The 18,221-nt window shown below is 45.5% G+C and overlaps 1 protein-coding gene across 1 annotated transcript in view; it reads left to right on the top strand.

Moving 5' to 3' along the window:
* The window catches only part of pdgfc (platelet derived growth factor c), a gene marked incomplete at its 5' end in the record, with an annotated part of 128,407 nt that overhangs the window by 57,990 nt on the left and 52,196 nt on the right, over window positions 1–18,221 (top strand). Inside the window, 1 exon segment of the mRNA XM_084147214.1 lies at window positions 12,586–12,781. Coding sequence (XP_084003340.1) covers window positions 12,586–12,781 — 196 coding nt within the window.

The following is an 18,221-nucleotide window of genomic DNA, read 5'->3' as shown; positions in this document are numbered from 1 at the left end:
GATCCTAACTGACCTAAGACAGGGACTGTTTACTAGGATTAAATGTCAGGAATTGTGAAAAACTGAGTTTAAATGTATTTGGCTAAGGTGTATGTAAACCTCCGACTTCAACTGTATCTACCTCAATTACCTCGTACCCCTGCACATCGACCAGGTACTGGTACCCCATGTATATAGCCAAGTTATCGTTACTCATTGTATATTTATTCCTCGTGTTATTATCTTTCTATTATTTATCTTTTTTTTCTCTCTACATTGTTGGGAAGGGCCCATATGTAAGCATTTCACTGTTAATCTACACTTGTTGTTTACAAAGCATGTGACAAGTCAAATTTGATTTGATAGCCTCTTCAGATGTTTTGCCATGCTCAGCAGGACGTGCTAACAGACGGCCACTCCTGGGTCCCATGTTTTGACAGACAGAGTCCCTAAGGGGAAGTACATATCCTCTGGGCTAGACGTGTGAGATTTCTCCCTCACGTGGGCAGAGTGCTTACTTTACATGACTAGGGCGGTGTTTCCCAACCCTGGTCCTCGAGTACCCCGAACAGTACACATTTTTATTGTAACACTGGACAAGCACAACCGATTCAACTTGTTAAGCCCTTAATGAGTTGAATGAGGTGTGTTTGTCAAGGGCTACAATGAAACTGTGTACTGTTGGGGGTACTCGAGGACCAGGGTTGGGGAACACTGGACTAGGGTGCTTACTGTACTTACTGTACACTCTAATCTGGTGGTCCCTGCACGCACGACCCACGTGGAGTTCCAGGTCTCCGGCAGCCTCTGGAACTGCCATTCTGCGGCCAACAAGGCAGAGTTAATCTCAGCCTATGCTACCCTCCAGTCCCTCGACTTCTTGGCGCTGATGGAAACATGATTACCACAGAAAACACTGCTACTCCTACTGCTCTTTCCTCATCTGACCATGTGTTCTCGCATACCCCGAGAGCATCTGGTCAGTGCGGCGGTGGCACAGGAATCCTCATCTCTCCCAAGTGGACGTTCTCTCTTTTTCCCCTGACCCATCTGTCTATCTCCTCATTTGAATTCCATGCTGTCACAGTCACTAGCCTATTCAAGCTTAACATCCTTGTCATTTATCGCCCTCCAGGTTCCCTTGGAGAGTTCATCAATGAGCATGATGCCTTGATAAGTTCCTTTCCTGAGGATGGCTCATCCCTCACAGTTCTGGGTGACTTTAACCTCCCTACGTCTGCCTTTGACTCATTTCTCTCTGCCTCTTTCTTTCCACTCCTTTCCTCTTTTGACCTCACCCTCTCACCGTTCCCCCCTACTCACAAGGCAGGCAATTCGCTTGACCTCATCTTTACTAGATGCTGTTCTTCTACTAATCTCACTGAAACTCCCCTCCAAGTCTCCGACCACTACTTTGTATCATTTTCTCTCTCGCTCTCCTCCAACACTACTCACTCTGCCCCTACTCAAATGGTAATGTGCCGTTGCAACCTTTGCTCTCTCTCTCCCGCTACTCTCTCCTCTTCTATCCTATCATCTCTTCCCTCTGCTAAATCCTTCTCCCTCCGATCTCCTGATTCTGCCTCCTCAACCCTCCTCTCCTCTCTTTCTGCATCTTTTGACTCTCTATGTCCCCTATCCTCCCGGCCGGCTCGGTCCTCCCCTCCTGCTCTGTGGCTTGACGACTCATTGCGAGCTCACAGAAGAGGGCTCCGGGCAGCCGAGCGGAAATTGAGGAAAACTAGACTCCCTGCAGACCTGTCATCTTTTCACTGCCTCCTCTCTACATTCTCTTCCTCTGTTTCCGCTGCTAAAGCCACTTTCTCCCACTCTAAATTTCAAGCCTCTGCCTCTAACCATAGGAAGCTCTTTGCCACCTTCTCCCTGCTGAATCCTCCTCCCCCTCCCCCTCCCTCCTCCCTCTCTGTGGATGACTTCGTCAACCAATTTGAAAAGAAGGTTGACGACATTCAATCCTAATTTATTAAGTCAAATGACACCGCTGGTCCTGCTCACACTGCCCTACCCTATGCTTTGGCTTCTTTCTCCCCTCTCTCTCCAGATGAAATCTTGCGACTTGTGATGGCCGGCTGCCCATCAACCTGCCCGCTTGACCCTATCCCCTCCTCTCTTCTCCAGACCATTTCCGGAGACCTTCTCCCTTACCTCACCTCGCTCATCAACTCATCCTTGACCGCTGGCCATGTCCCTTCCGTCTTCAAGAGAGTGAGAGTTGCACCCCTCCTCAAAAAACCTACACTCGATCCCTCCTATGTTAACAACTACAGACCAGTATCCCTTCTTTCTTTTCTCTCCAAAACTCTTGAGCATGCCGTCTCTAGCCAACTCTCCTGCTATCTCTCTCAGAATGACTGGTCATCCAACTGAGACTTCTCTTCTCTGTATCACGGAGGCTCTCCGCACTGCTAAAGCTAACTCTCTCTCCTCGGCTCTTATCCTTCTAGACCTATCCGCTGCCTTTGATACTGTGAACCATCAGAGCCTCCTCTCCACCCTCTCCGAGTTGGGCATCTCCGGCGCTGCTCACTCTTGGATTGCGTCCTACCTGACATGTCGCTCCTACCAGGTGGCGTGGCGAGAATCTGTCTCCGCACCACGTGCTCTCACCACTGGTGTCCCCCAGGGCTCAGTTCTAGGCCCTCTCCTATTCTCGCTATACACCAAGTCACTTGGCTCTGTCATATCCTCACATGGTCTCTCCTATCATTGCTACGCAGATGACACACAATTCATTTTCTCCTTTCCCCCTTCTGATAACCAGGTGGCGAATCGCATCTCTGCATGTCTGGCAGACATATCAGTGTGGATGTCGGATCACCACCTCAAGCTGAACCTCGGCAAGACAGAGCTGCTCTTCCTCTCGGGGAAGGACTGCCCGCTCCATGATCTCACCATCACGGTTGACAACTCCATTGTGTCCTCCTCCCAGAGTGCAAAGAACCTTGGCGTGACCCTGGACAACACCCTGTCGTTTTCTGCTAACATCAAAACGTTGACCTGATCCTGCAGGTTCATGCTCTACAACTTTCGCAGAGTACGACCCTACCTTACACAGAAAGCGGCACAGGTCCTAATCCAGGCACTTGTCATCTCCCGTCTGGATTACTGCAACTCGCTGTTGGCTGGGCTCCCTGCCTGTGCCATTAAACCCCTACAACTTATCCAGAACGCTGCAGCCCATCTGGTGTTCAATCTTCCCAAATTCTCTCATGTCACCCCACTCCTCCGCATATTCCACTGGCTTCCAGTTGAGGCTCGCATCTACTACAAGACCATGGTGCTTGCTTACGGAGCTGTGAGGGGAACGGCACCTCCTTACCTTCAGGCTCTGATCAGACCCTACACCCAAACAAGGGCACTACGTTCGTCCACCTCTGGCCTGCTAGCTCCCCTACCTCTATGGAAGCACAGTACCCGCTCAGCCCAGTCAAAGCTATTTGCTGCTCTGGCACCCCAATGCTGGAACAAGCTCCCCCACGACGCCAGGACAGCGGAGTCACTGACCACCTTCCGGAGACACTTGAAACCCTACCTCTTTAAGGAATACCTGGAATAGTATAAAGTAATCCTTCTTCCCCCACCCCCCATAAAAAGAAAAAAGTGGTTGTCCCACTGGCTATCATAAGTTGAATGCACCAATTTGTAAGTCGCTCTGGATAAGAGTGTCTGCTAAATTATGTAAATGTATAGGGCCACAGGCTTCTAATAGGGGTTGTGAAACTCTTGTGACTGGACCAAAGGCATTTTGAAAGAAAGAACGCTTTATTGCAACATCAGCTGTGTCATGGCTAAGGGGCTTTAAGGAGGGTTGTCTTCTGCTGAGTGATGGATCCTCCAGACAGACCATCAACATTCAAATCCCACTATTTAGATTTAGCTTCTTATTCGCTTAAAAGTCCTTGCTCTCTCTCTTCCTCACTCCCTCCCTCCCTCTTTCCATCTATCCAAGTAAAGGAAATCAAATGTCAAAACATGACAAAAACTGTACAAGTTTTGTGAAATCTACAGGTACGTATAACCTCATCTACAGCTGGAGTTACTTATCACTGTTGAATATTTACCGACCTGTAAGTCTACTGTCTTCATGAGGCGTATAGTCGATAGTCTTAGGAGGTCTCCGGTATTTGTCAACTCTAGTATGTCTGTCAGTAATGAACAGAGATAAGCCATGGCCGCAGGGTGTCAAAGGGTTGAGTCACGCTGTCAATCAAATCTCAATGATTTTCACCATTGGTTTTGTCTTTGACACTAGCCATAGTTGTTTTCATATGTTGTCAGGAGATAAAATGTTGTGAGTTGAAGGTTTGTCAAAAGTTTAGAAGACGCAGTCAGTAGGATGAGGATGCCATTTGTAGACTAAAACCAACACAAATACACTCACTTACTATAAACACACACTCAGACTACAAACAGATATGTACAGTATAGGCCTACACACACACACACACACACACACACACAGTGACATGACTCAGCCAGGCTTCTGTGCTCTGTCATCCCTGCCTCAGCAGCCGCCACAATAGCATCAGTGACCTCTGCAGGGAATTCAAGTGGTCACATTTCATGTTTAGTCTCATACAGGAGCATATATAGATTGAATCATTACAGATGGCAGCGGTCCCATGCAGTCCACATTTTTTTTAGTGGTATGAAAAAATCCCATGCCGTGTTTCAGCGTATTTTTGCCTGACCGACTGTAAACCTAAAGGCAATAAATATCCCAAAGCTGGCCCTGGAATTTACTGCACCTGTAGTAACTATCGCTAAGCTATAATAAGCAACAGATGTGTGAGCCATTGCTTTGGCCTGAAAGCAGCGAAAAAAACGAGAATTAATTGTTGGGTATTGTTTCATCACCTGAGCAAAGCGGCTTGGACCCTGTGGCTTAGGGACTCATAGCTACTTTTGATTAGTAGGTAACGCGGGTGAAATTAAAAACAATTTTGATTTAGTGCCCTAATGGTTCTCGTGTCGTTTTATAGGAAGGGAAATTGCTGTCACGACCGCTTTCGGCTTGACGTCGGAGACAGAGGCAAGACAGTTGAGGGCGCAGGCGTCACGGTTTTGAATTGTCTGATTATTGCTGTGACGTGTGAAAATACTGTTACGTGTCCACTTAACAAGCGTAACCTCATGTCAATGCAATCCATAGCAATTGGATACAATTTACCTTTGACCAGTGCCAACTGAAATTGAGAATTATTAATGTAACCTCTGTGAGAATCTTGCCTTAATCTCTGAGCAGAATGCTTACCGTATTGAAGTGTGTTGTGGTCTGACATGAATAGTGCTGGTCTATTAGGGGAGCCAAAGTTATGTCTGACATACATTACACCACATGTCTGTTAGATAAACTCATTGCTACAGGGTTTCTTCAGTGTGACATATTTATGATATAATGATGAAAACATGAGAATTTAGTAATGTTTCAGCAAAGCCAGATGAGGATTTTTTCATATCTCACTTTCCAATGTGATAGGACACATACAGCAAGTCCAGTGGGTGCCTTTTCACATTGTGTGTGTGTGTGTATGTGTGCGTATGTGTGTGTGCATGCTCTTGAGTGTGATTGAGCATTTATGCATGTGCATGTGAATGCAGTGTCAACTACTTACTTAAGTGTTGTGGACTGTGACTGTGGGTAATTGTACATTAGTGTGCGTGTGGGTGTCCCTTTATGTCCCTCAGTGTGTGTGTTCATGTGGGCACTTACTCACTGTCATCTGTTTTGACTATCGAAAGGTTAATGTTTAATAGTGTTAGCATAGACCTGAATGGTTTACCCAGTAACGTGTGAACAAAGCACAATGGTAGCACTGTATATACAGTGAGGGAAAAAAGTATTTGATCCCCTGCTGATTTTGTACGTTTGCCCACTGACAAAGACATGATCAGTCTATAATTTTAATGGTAGGTTTATTTGAACAGTGAGAGACAGAATAACAACAAAAGAATCCAGAAAAACGCATGTCAAAAATGTTATAAATGTATTTGCATTTTAATGAGGGAAATAAGTATTTGACCCCTTTGCAAAACATGACTTAGTACTTGGTGGCAAAACCCTTGTTGGCAATCGCAGAGGTCAGACGTTTCTTTTAGTTGGCCACCAGGTTTGCACACATCTCAGGAGGGATTTTGTCCCACTCCTCTTTGCAGATCTTCTCCAAGTCATTAAGGTTTCGAGGCTGACGTTTGGCAACTCGAACCTTTAGCTCCCTCCACATATTTTCTATGGGATTAAGGTCTGGAGACTGGCTAGGCCACTCCAGGACCTTAATGTGCTTCTTCTTGAGCCACTCCTTTGTTGCCTTGGCCGTGTGTTTTGGGTCATTGTCATGCTGGAATAGCCATGCTGGAGGTTCTCACCCAAGATTTGACGGTACATGGCCCCGTCCATCTTCCCTTTAATGCGGTGAAGTTGTCCTGTCCCCTTAGCAGAAAAACACCCCCAAAGCATAATGTTTCCACCTCCATATTTGACAGTGGGGATGGTGTTCTTGGGGTCAAAGGCAGCATTTCTCATCCTCCAAACACGGTGAGTTGAGTTGATGCCAAAGAGCTCGATTTTGGTCTCATCTGACCACAACACTTTCACCCAGTTCTCCTCTGAATCATTCAGATGTTCATTGGCAAACTTCAGACGGGCCTGTATATGTGCTTTCTTGAGCAGGGGGACCTTGCGGGCGCTGCAGGATTTCAGTCCTTCACGGTGTAGTGTGTTACCAATTGTTTTCTTGGTGACTATGGTCCCAGCTGCCTTGAGATCATTGACAAGATCCTCCCATGTAGTTCTGGGCTGATTCCTCACCGTTCTCATGATCATTGCAACTCCACAAGGTGAGATCTTGCATGGAGCCCCAAGCCGAGGGAGATTGACAGCTCTTTTGTGTTTCTTCCATTTGCAAATAATTGCACCAACTGTTGTCACCTTCTCACCAAGCTGTTGGCGATGGTCTTGTAGCCCATTCCAGCCTTGTGTAGGTCTAAAATCTTGTCCCTGACATCCTTGGAGAGCTCTTTGGTCTTGGCCATGGTGGAGCGTTTGGAATCTGATTGATTGATTGCTTCTGTGGACAGGTGTATTTTATACAGGTAACAAGCTGAGATTAGGAGCACTCCCTTTAAGAGTGTGCTCCTAATCTCAGCTCGTTACCTGTATAAAAGACACCTGGGAGCCAGAAATCTTTCTGATTGAGAGGGGGTCAAATACTTATTTCCCTAATTAAAATGCAAATCAATTTCTAACATTTTTGACATGCGTTTTTCTGGATTTTTTTATTGTTATTCTGTCTCTCACTGTTCAAATAAACATACCATTAAAATTATAGACTGATTATTTCTTTGTCAGTGGGCAAACATACAAAATCAAATACTTTTTTCCCTCACTGTATAGGACTATTTATTCAAACTCACTTACTCCCTTAATCGTGGTTACACTTTCCTCACAGAAAGTGGGTCAAGGAAAAGTCATGTTTGAGGTAATTCACTCCTGGGACAGGCCTTTGATCATTATGTGACATTGGTAATCTGGAGAGTGAGATCATTTGGAAGTCTGGGTTTCACCCAGAAACGGACAGACCTAGAAGACCATGTGTGTCTGCATACAGTGGCTAAACGAAGGCCAGTTTTTGGAAAAGTTTAAAGGGCAACATATGAAATCTGTATTGTTTATGAGACAGTAAAGAAAAGTTTGAGCCACTAAAACAGTGGAGGTTGAAAGTGGGTGTGTAATATAATGATGGTTTGTAGCCTCATACTGTACTGACAGAAGATATACATATTTCCCCCTCCCCATTTATTACAGTAAAGCAACACTGTGACTGTACCATCAGTGGGCTACCGGCAAATGCATGCCATGACATTTGCACATGCAAATAGAATTTGATTTCTATGATATATCTGTAGTTTTTAAAAGTTCAACATGCAACATAATATCACTTTTGGTTTTGGGTTCTCCCCAAGTGTCTAAAAACCTTTTCATCAGGGCATAACCTTAATTTTTTATATCCCTTTTTTCTCTCCTTCCCTCTTTCTCACTGACAGTAAGGCCAGATTTTCCTTTAATAAAAAGGCATTCCATTCAGCATTTAGCTGATTTTTCCCAAGGAATTATGTTTGGGAATCGTTCCCAAATGCATGTGTCTATTTATAATTGCACCAGGTATGTTTTTAAGAGGGTTGGTTGTTCGCTTTACCTACATTAAAACCATGTGTATCCTACTATGCTTACTGTGCCACATGTCCCCATGTACTGTATATCTGAGGTCATATTTTCACATTAATCGTTATGTACTTTATGAGCCTCTGTTTCCTGCACTGTAATACAAAGGTAATTAAAGACATGCCATTGTGATGGAAGGCCTAGCCTTAATAGGATCAAAGAGCCTATCGGCTTGTTGCTTTTATAGCCGTTATTTGTCCGGCCAACCAATGACTAGCAAGCGAGCAGTCAATCAAATGGGCCCGGTGCTGCCGTTACTTGCACCTCCAGATGAAAAGAGCTATCAAACTTTCTTTATGGACATCAAAGACATCAAAGAAAAGTTGGCTGAAGCAGCAAGTATGATCTGTTTATCTCTGACTGAGAACATAAAGTGTTTTGTCTTCTGGAAGAGGTGTATCTGAGGTGTACAGCCATTAAATACTGCCTGAAGGGTAATAGGGTCTTTTGTCTGGAATTATATTGCACAAAATGTCAGTTTTCTATCTCCGGGGGAGTGCAAGAATCGTCTTGCCGCAACAGCTTGCGTACTCAAACAAGGTGGCTTTTCTTTTTCCTCGCTGTGGTTGGTGTTGGAAGCCAAGTTTTTTTTTACTTCTGTGAAAGAACCGGTTTCATTGAGAAGTCTTGACATGCGACCATGTGTTATTGTTTGTGTCTCACATGATTGTCTCTCCCTTTCCTACCTGGCGTGCCACCAACCCTAAATGAAAACATCAAAGTATTTTGACAGTGTCTGATGTAAGTGTTCTCTCACCAAGCCTTGTCATCACCATTATTTATCTCATATTTGTGATCGACAGCACAGTATTTCATGCCAGATGTAAAACCTGGATTACAGTGGATCAAATCGAGTTGGATCTTGGATCAGACACTTACACACAGTGTCTTTCTGTTGTCGACCACTCCCTTGGTCAGCAATGTTGTCCTTGGACTCTCCGAACGCGGTTCTGGGGTAGAATTCTAATAATTATTTGAGATTGTCCAGACAGCGCAGTCAGCACTCGGGGCAAACTCCCTGCTGTTCCCCCCTGTAATAGTGATCTGGGGGTGTCTGACCAACACTGGCAGGAGCTGTTGTCTTACATACTGTATGTACAGTGCATTCGGAAAGTATTCAGACCACTTGAATTTTTCCACATTTTGTTACGTTACAGCCTTATTCTCAAATGGATTAAATTGTTTTTTACCCTCATCAATATACACACAATACCCCATAATGACAAAGCAAAAATAGGTTTTTAAAAAACGGAAAAATCACATTTACATAAGTATTCAGACCCTTTACTCAGTACCTTGTTGAAGCACCTTTTGCAGCGATTACAGACTCAAGTTTTCTTGGGTATGACGCTAAAAGCTTGTCACACCTGTATTTGGGTGCAGATCCTCTCAAGCTCTGTCAGGTTGGATGGGGAGCGTCGCTGCACAGCTATTTTCAGGTCTTTCCAGAGATGTTCGATCGGGTTCAAGTCCGGGCTCTGGCTGGGCCACTCAAGGACATTCAGAGACTTGTCCCGAAGCCACTCCTGCGTTGTCTTGGCTGTGTGCGTAGGGACATTGTCCTGTTGGAAGGTGAACCTTCTCCCCAGTCTGAGGTCCTGAGTGCTCTGGAGCAGGTTTTCATCAAGGATCTCTCTGTACTTTGCTCTGTTCATCTTTCCCTCGGTCCTGACTAGTCTCCCAGTCCCTGCCGCTGAAAAACCTACCCACAGCATGATGCTGCCACCACCATGCTTCACCGTAGGGATGGTGCCAGGTTTCCTCCAGACGTGACGCTTGGCATTCAGGCCAAAGAGTTCAATCTTGGTTTCATCAGACCAGAGAATCTTGTTTCTCATGGTCTGAGAGTCTTTAGATGCCTTTTGGCAAACTCCAAGCGGGCTGTTATGTGCCTTTTACTGAGGAGTGGCTTCAGTCTGGCCACTCTACCATAAAGGCCTGATTGGTGGAGTGCTGCAGAGATGGTTGTCCTTCTGGAAGGTTCTCCCATCTCCACAGAGGAACTCTGGAGCTCTGTCAGAGTGACCATCGGGTTCTTGGTCACCTCCCTGACCAAGTCCCTTTTCCACCGATTGCTCATTTAGGAAGAGTCTCGGTGGTTCCAAACTTCTTCCATTTGAAGAATGATGGAGGCCATTGTGTTCTTGGGGACCTTCAATGCTGCAGAAATGTTTTGGTACCCTTCCCCAGATCTGTGCCTCGACACAATCCTGTCTCCGAGCTCTACGGACAATTCCTTCGACCTCATGGCCTGGTTTTTGCTCTGACATGCACTGTCAACTGTGGGACCTTATATAGACAGGTGTGTGCCTTTCCAAATCATGTCCAATCAATTAAATGTATCACAGGTGGACTCCAATCATGTTCTAGAAACATCTCAAGGAGGATCAATGGAAACAGGATGCACCTGAGCTAAATTTCGAGTCTCATAGCAAAGGGTCTGAATACTTATGTAAATAACATATTTCTGTTTTAGTTTTTTATACATTTGCAAAAATGTATTGTGTGTAGATTGATGAGGGGAAAAAATAATTTCATCAATTTTAGAATATGGCTGTAACGTAACAGAATGTGGAAAAAGTCAAGGGGTCTGAATAACCTTCCTTGTTAAATCATGCTAACTTAGCAAGATGTAAGATTTGTGACTCTTGCATCTTTTCACATCATGGTTCTGCACAGTCTCCCTCTGCCTTTGCCTGACTCTTGATTAGAGAATGGAAATGCTATCCTGCGCAATTAAAATCCAATTGTTCATCTGGAAAAGCTTACCTTCCTATTATTTCTCAACGTTGCCTGTTTAAAGCTGATCTCCCTGATACATCTATATGTGACATCATAACAACACCGTTTCTTAGGAGATTGGTTCAGCTCGCTATTAGTGTCATGGTGGGGGCTCATGTGGGAGGCAGGCAGTGAATTATAGGCCGGTGGGCTGGCAGACAGACGGGGTATTGGCAGTGTATTCTCCTTGAGATGACAGGCCCTGATGGAGAGAGTGAGTGTAGAGGGGTGGCGGGAGGGGTGTGATTTAAGACCCCTTGGCCGCAGGTCCCGGGGGCAAATGGCCCGGCGTGGGTAGCTCGTTAAAAAGTCCTTCCAGGAGTTTATGGAGACAAGAGATGCAGAATCATAGCTGACAGCGGTGAGAGATTTGTGTAAATGATAGTGTCAGAGAGGTGCTTCTTTTGGGAAGCTTTGAGATTGTTTTTTTCTGCTCTGGTTGTAAAAGTCACTCAAATACTTTGCCCATATAGGGAAGGACACAGGTGCTTCTTGAAGCAACACTTCATCTTTTGTCAAACAGGAGTGGTCAGGCTATTATTTACTTCACTAAATAAATGAAGCTTAATAGATATTGTGATATTCAATGTTTAGGCAGGGGCAGTGGACCGATGCTTTACTATGCCGAATGGCAAACTGGAAAACTTTGACCCACTCAAATACAGTATGAAGGCCCCAATCATAAGTGACCCTGCTTTAGTGTTTTCCCCTCAGACCATTCAATGTTTTAACAGTTTTTTTATTAACAAAAGTAGATTATTTGTCAGACAGAGACTATAGTGAGAATGACATCGCAAGCAGACCTTACATGTTCAATGCTTGTCCCATTGTTTCATACTTGCGCTCTTACCAGCCCGAAAACAACTTCTTGTGAGTAAAAACGTAGTCTGTGGTGATTCCTTCAAGGATTATTTCATTGATCCCCATAGCAACTCTCTGAAACAGTGCTGCGTTAGCAGAACATAAAACCGTGGAGTCCACATTTCAATACAAAGGTCTCATAACCATTTATTAAGTTATACTTTTATTACTCCCATTTATTACTTATAAAATATTATCAGAGGCTCTGACAATCAATATTCAATAAAGAAGCAATTTATCTGGTAGCTCGTAGCCTCTGTGTAATAAATGATTATTTATCAGTTCGGTGTTCGCATATTTAGCCTGGCAGAACAGTCCGTGCATTCTTCCTCTTTCCTCAGAGATATTTTTATTTTCTTCTGTATCATCATGACTTTGTTCTGTGTTAACATCATATTATATTGGAGGTTGTGGCGCTTCCACCCCATTGCATTTCCAAAAAATTAATACAAGGTTTATTGTTTTAAGTATGGTATTTCATTATTCCAATACATGGCCATCCAAAAATAGTTTTTTTTCTTAGCCTTGTGCATCAGTAGGTTTCTACCGTGTCCTGAAATGGCCAACATCTTTAATAAAACCACAATTACAACCCCAGCATGGATGAAGTTGACCATTCCTATTCATCTTTACACAATCTTTCATCTTATCTCAAACAACTCTTCTACCAATGTAAATATAACATAAAAGTAACATTCCCATTTCCCAAATATTTTTCCAAGGAGTACAAGGTTCCCAGCATGAGAAGATAATCACCGTCACAGGAGAGGGAGTGATCCATAGTCCGGACTTCCCACTCACCTACCCCAGGAGTACCGTGTTGGTCTGGAGACTAGTGGCCTCCAATGACAACATGAGAATCCAGTTAACCTTCGACGAGAGGTTTGGCCTGGAAGACCCAGAGGATGGAATATGCAAGTAAGATCATAAACACATGTAAAATATGCATATAACATACTGTACATACAACTGTAAGATATACAGTGGGGAGAACAAGTATTTGATACACTGCCGATTTTGCAGGTTTTCCTACTTACAAAGCATGTAGAGGTCTGTAATTTTTATCATAGGTACACTTCAACTGTGAGAGATGGAAAATCACATTGTATGATTTTTAAGTAATTAATTTGCATTTTATTGCATGACATAAGTATTTGATACATCAGAAAAGCAGAACTTAATATTTGGTACAGAAACCTTTGTTTGCAATTACAGAGATCATACGTTTCCTGTAGGTCTTGACCAGGTTTGCACACACTGCAGCAGGGATTTTGGCCCACTCCTCCATACAGATCTTCTCCAGATCCTTCAGGTTTCGGGGCTGTCGCTGGGCAATACGGACTTTCAGCTCCCTCCAAAGATTTTCTATTGGGTTCAGGTCTGGAGACTGGCTAGGCCACTCCAGGACCTTGAGTTGCTTCTTACGGAGCCACTCCTTAGTTGCCCTAGCTGTGTGTTTCGGGTCGTTGTCATGCTGGAAGACCCAGCCACGACCCATCTTCAATGCTCTTACTGAGGGAAGGAGGTTGTTGGCCAAGATCTCGCGATACATGGCCCCATCCATCCTCCCCTCAATACGGAGCAGTCGTCCTGTCCCCTTTGCAGAAAAGCATCCCCAAAGAATGATGTTTCCACCTCCATGTTTCACGGTTGGGATGGTGTTCTTGGGGTTGTACTCATCCTTCTTCTTCCTCCAAACACGGCGAGTGGAGTTTAGACCAAAAAGCTATATTTTTGTCTCATCAGACCACATGACCTTCTCCCATTCCTCCTCTGGATCATCCAGATGGTCATTGGCAAACTTCAGACGGGCCTGGACATGCGCTGGCTTGAGCAGGGGGACCTTGCGTGCGCTGCAGGATTTTAATCCATGACGGCGTAGTGTGTTACTAATGGTTTTCTTTGAGACTGTGGTCCCAGCTCTCTTCAGGTCATTGACCAGGTCCTGCCGTGTAGTTCTGGGCTGATCCCTCACCTTCCTCATGATCATTGATGCCCCACGAGGTGAGATCTTGCATGGAGCCCCAGACCGAGGGTGATTGACCGTCATCTTGAACTTCTTCCATTTTTTAATAACTGCGCCAACAGTTGTTGCCTTCTCACCAGGCTGCTTGCCTATTGTCCTGTAGCCCATCCCAGCCTTGTGCAGGTCTACAATTGTATCCCTGATGTCCTTACACAGCTCTCTGGTCTTGGCCATTGTGGAGAGGTTGGAGTCTGTTTGATTGAGTGTGTGGACAGGTGTCTTTTATACAGGTAACGAGTTCAAACAGGTGCAGTTAATACAGGTAATGAGTGGAGAACAGGAGGGCTTCTTAAAGAAAAACTAACAGGTCTGTGAGAGCCGGAATTCTTACTGGTTGGTAGGTGATCAAATACTTATGTCATGCAATAAAATGCAAATTAATTACTTAAAAATCATACAATGTGATTTTCTGGATTTTTGTTTTAGATTCCGTCTCTCACTGTTGAAGTGTACCTATGATAAAAATTACAGACTTCTACATGCTTTGTAAGTAGGAAAACCTGCAAAATCGGCAGTGTATCAAATACTTGTTCTCCCCACTGTATATTATAATACAAATGCAACATATAGAAAATATAGCTACACTATATATACAAAAGGATGTGGACACCCCTTCATATTAGTGGATTTGGCTATTTCAGCACACCCGTTGCTGACAGGTGTATAAAATCGAGCACACAGCCATGCAATCTCCATAGACAAACATTGGCAGTCGAATGGCATGACTGAAGAGCTCATTGACTTTCATCGTGGCACCGTCATAGGATGCCACCTTTACAACAAGTCAGTTCATCATATTTCTGCCCTGCTACAGCTGCCCCGGTCAATTGTAAGTGTTGTTATTGTGCAGTGGAAACGTCTAGGAGTGTTCTGCCCTCACAATATGTGTAAGTATAAAGCTTGGCAGACAGCTTACAACTCCCAATAAAGACCCCGGAGGCAGGAGTACCGTTTTTAATCTTTAGTGAGATATAATCTTTTGTAAAACTGTAAAGTACAGAATAAAGAAAATATTTGTCACGTTCGTTTAAGGACGTGTCAGACCAAGGCGCAGCGTACATGTTTATTTCACCGATAAACATGCAACAAAACAATAAACCAAACCAAACGTGAAGTCCTAAGGCTGAACACAAAACAAGCCTACACACGGAACAAGATCCCACAACTAACGAGTGCCAATAGGCTGCCTAAGTATGATCCCCAATCAGAGATAACGAGCGACAGCTGTCTCTGATTGGGAATCACACCCGGCCTAACATAGATATACAACACCTAGACTGAAACATAGAAAACAGAACATAGAATATTCACATGCTGACTCAACATATAAGAGTCCCCTGAGTCAGGGCGTGACAGTAACCCCCCCCCCCCAAAAGGTGCGGACTCCGACCGCACAACCTTTACATAACAGGGTAGGGGCCGGGTGGGCATTCCGCCTCGGAGGCTGATCTGGCTCCGGGCGTGACGACCAAATACTCTCCGCCTCCCTGTTGCGCCCCTGGTCTGGTCTGGACCTCGGCGCGCTGCTTCCCCTCTCCTTCCTCCCACGATACTCCAAGCCCTGTCTGGACCCTGGTGTGGGAGACCCCGAACCTGGAGAGGGGCTGACGTCTGGGTCTGGACTGGAGCCGCTGACCGGAGCTGGACCAGGCGCCGGTGGGGCGGACTGCTCAGGCTCCGGACTGGAGCCGCTGACCGGAGCTAGACCAGGCACCGGTGGAGCGGACTACTCTGGCTCCGGAGTGGAGACGCTGACCGGAGCTTGACTGGGCACCGGTGGAGCGGACTGCTCTGGCTCCGGAGTGGAGCAGCTGACCAGAACTGGACTGGACCCCGGTGGAGCGGACTGCTCTGGCTCCGGAGTGGAGACGCTGACCGGAGCTGGACTGGGCACCGGTGGAGCGGACTGCTCTGGCTCCGGAGTGGAGCAGCTGACCAGAACTGGACTGGACCCCGGTCGAGCGGATTGCTCTGTCTCCGGAGTGGAGCAGCTGACCGGAGCTGGATCAGGCACCGGTGGAACGGGCACGGGCCGTGCCGAACTGGACACATGCACCACTGGTCTGGTGCGAGGAGCAGGCACGGGCCAGACCGGACTGGCGACACGCACCATTGGCTTGGTGCGAGGAGCAGGAACAGGCCGGGCCGGACTGGGAACACGCACCACTGGCTTGGTGCGAGGAGCAGGAACGGGCCAGGCCGGACTGGCGACACGCACCACTGGCTTGGTGCGAGGAGCAGCAACGGGCCGGGCCGGACTGGGAACATGCACCACTGGCTTGGTGCGAGGAGCAGGAACGGGCCTGGCCGGACTGGCGACACGCACCACTGGCTTGGTGCGAGGAGCAGGAACGGGCCGTACCGGGCTAGCGACACGCACCACTGGCTTGGTGCGAGACGCAGGCATGGGGTGTACCGGACTGGGAACTGACGTCAGAGATCTCCGACTGTACCAGTCTTTCACTCTCTGCACCCAGTCCTCCTCCCGTTTGGACTCCACCCTGAGTCCCCACGGGTGCAGTGGTCGGGGCTCTTCTCCATCGCTCCCCGACCACCCCTTTAGCCCCCCAAAATGTTTTTATTGGGGCTGTCTCTCGGGCTTCTTCCTCAGCTGGCGCCTTCTGCGTTGCCGTTGCTCCTCTCTATACCGGGCCTCCACTGTCTCCTCCCAAGGACGGCGATCCATCCCAGCTTGAATATCCTCCCTTGTCCAGGATCCCTTTCCGTCCTGGATCTCCTCCCATGTCCAGGCTGTCTGCTCCTGGGCACGCTGCTTGGTCCGTGTTTGGTAGTATCTTCTGTCACGTTCGTTTAAGGACGGGTCAGACCAAGGGGCAGCGTGAAATGCGTACATGTTTATTTCACCGATAAACATACAACAAAACAACAAACCAAACGAAACGTGAAGTCCTAAGGCTGAACACAAAACAAGCCTACACACGGAACAAGATCCCACAACTAACAAGTGCCAATAGGCTGCCTAAGTATGATCCCCAATCAGAGACAACGAGCAACAACTGTCTCTGATTGGGAATCACACCCGGCCTAACATAGATATACAACACCTAGACTGAAACATAGAAAACAGAACATAAAATATTCACACCCTGACTCAACATATAAGAGTCCCCTGAGTCAGGGTGTGACAATATTATTAGAAAATGATCTGTACACATTCATACATCAATGCATACATATAAAGAATAGTCTGACTCCGGTGCATGAACCATCACAAGCTAACAATACAATAGGCCTAGCTAGTCAACATGACATTGCAGAAGGATGACAATTTACCTGACTGGAAAAGTGCCAGAAAATGACTAAAACAGCTATACACATATTATGTTTACATACAGCATAATTACAACGGTATCATCTTGTAACATAAAGATACCTAGTCACTCACATTAGCCAGTACATTATAACGTAACGGAAGCTAAGTTGCATGTCAAAAAGATAGCTAACATGTATTCTCTATGGTGATTATTTAGCACACATTAGCTTAGCATCATCGCAACTCTAAAGGCTACATTAAACGTAAAAAATGTAATCTTCTAGAAAGCACAGGTGGAATTAACGAAAGCATGTACTAATGACTCAAAAACAAAAGGTGCGTACTTACAGATGTATCTTTATCCAAGGCTTAGTATGTAAGAAATATGAAGCTCATCTGTATGTTGTTGTTCTTCAGATCGCTTGTAGTGGGAATGAGCTCTGAACACGAAGTTAGCTGATTTAAAGCTACAGTACCCAAGTTCGCAGTAACTCAGAGTAGCGCAATAGAGCACTATAATACTATGTACAAATAGACATATAGCTACCCAGCCTTTACCTCTGCTTTTCTTCTAGCTACTTCAGGTGTAACCCTATGATGCTCTTCTTCTAAGTAGCTTTGTTCTCTTATCATGTCAGCTTAGTACATACTTTCGTTAACTCTACTTCAGACCTGTCTCCGAAGTCTTCCTACTCCTCAAAAAAGAAATAGGGGCATAAAAGTTATTTATACCAGGCGAGGAGTGTTCTGATAACTATATGTCTATCTGTACATAGTATTATAGTGCTCTATTGCTCTACTCCGTCTAGTGGTGAACTTGGGTACTGTAGCTTTAAATCAACTAACTTCCTGTTCAGAGCTCATTCCAACTCCAAGCAATCTGAAGAACGGCAACATACAGATGAGCTTCATCTTTCTTACTGTATGTTGCCTTTCTTCAGATTGCATGTAGTGGGAATGAGCTCTGAAGAGGAAGTTAGCTGATTTAAAGCTACAGTACACAAGTATATGTCTACATAGTATTATAGAGCAATAGAGCACTGTAATACCATATAGTT

Source organism: Coregonus lavaretus, assembly GCF_964263955.1.
Source record: "Coregonus lavaretus genome assembly, chromosome: 29".
Taxonomy (NCBI): domain Eukaryota; kingdom Metazoa; phylum Chordata; class Actinopteri; order Salmoniformes; family Salmonidae; genus Coregonus; species Coregonus lavaretus.
The sequence above is the reverse complement of the archived record's forward strand: the minus strand, read 5'-3'. Positions and strand labels throughout refer to the sequence as shown.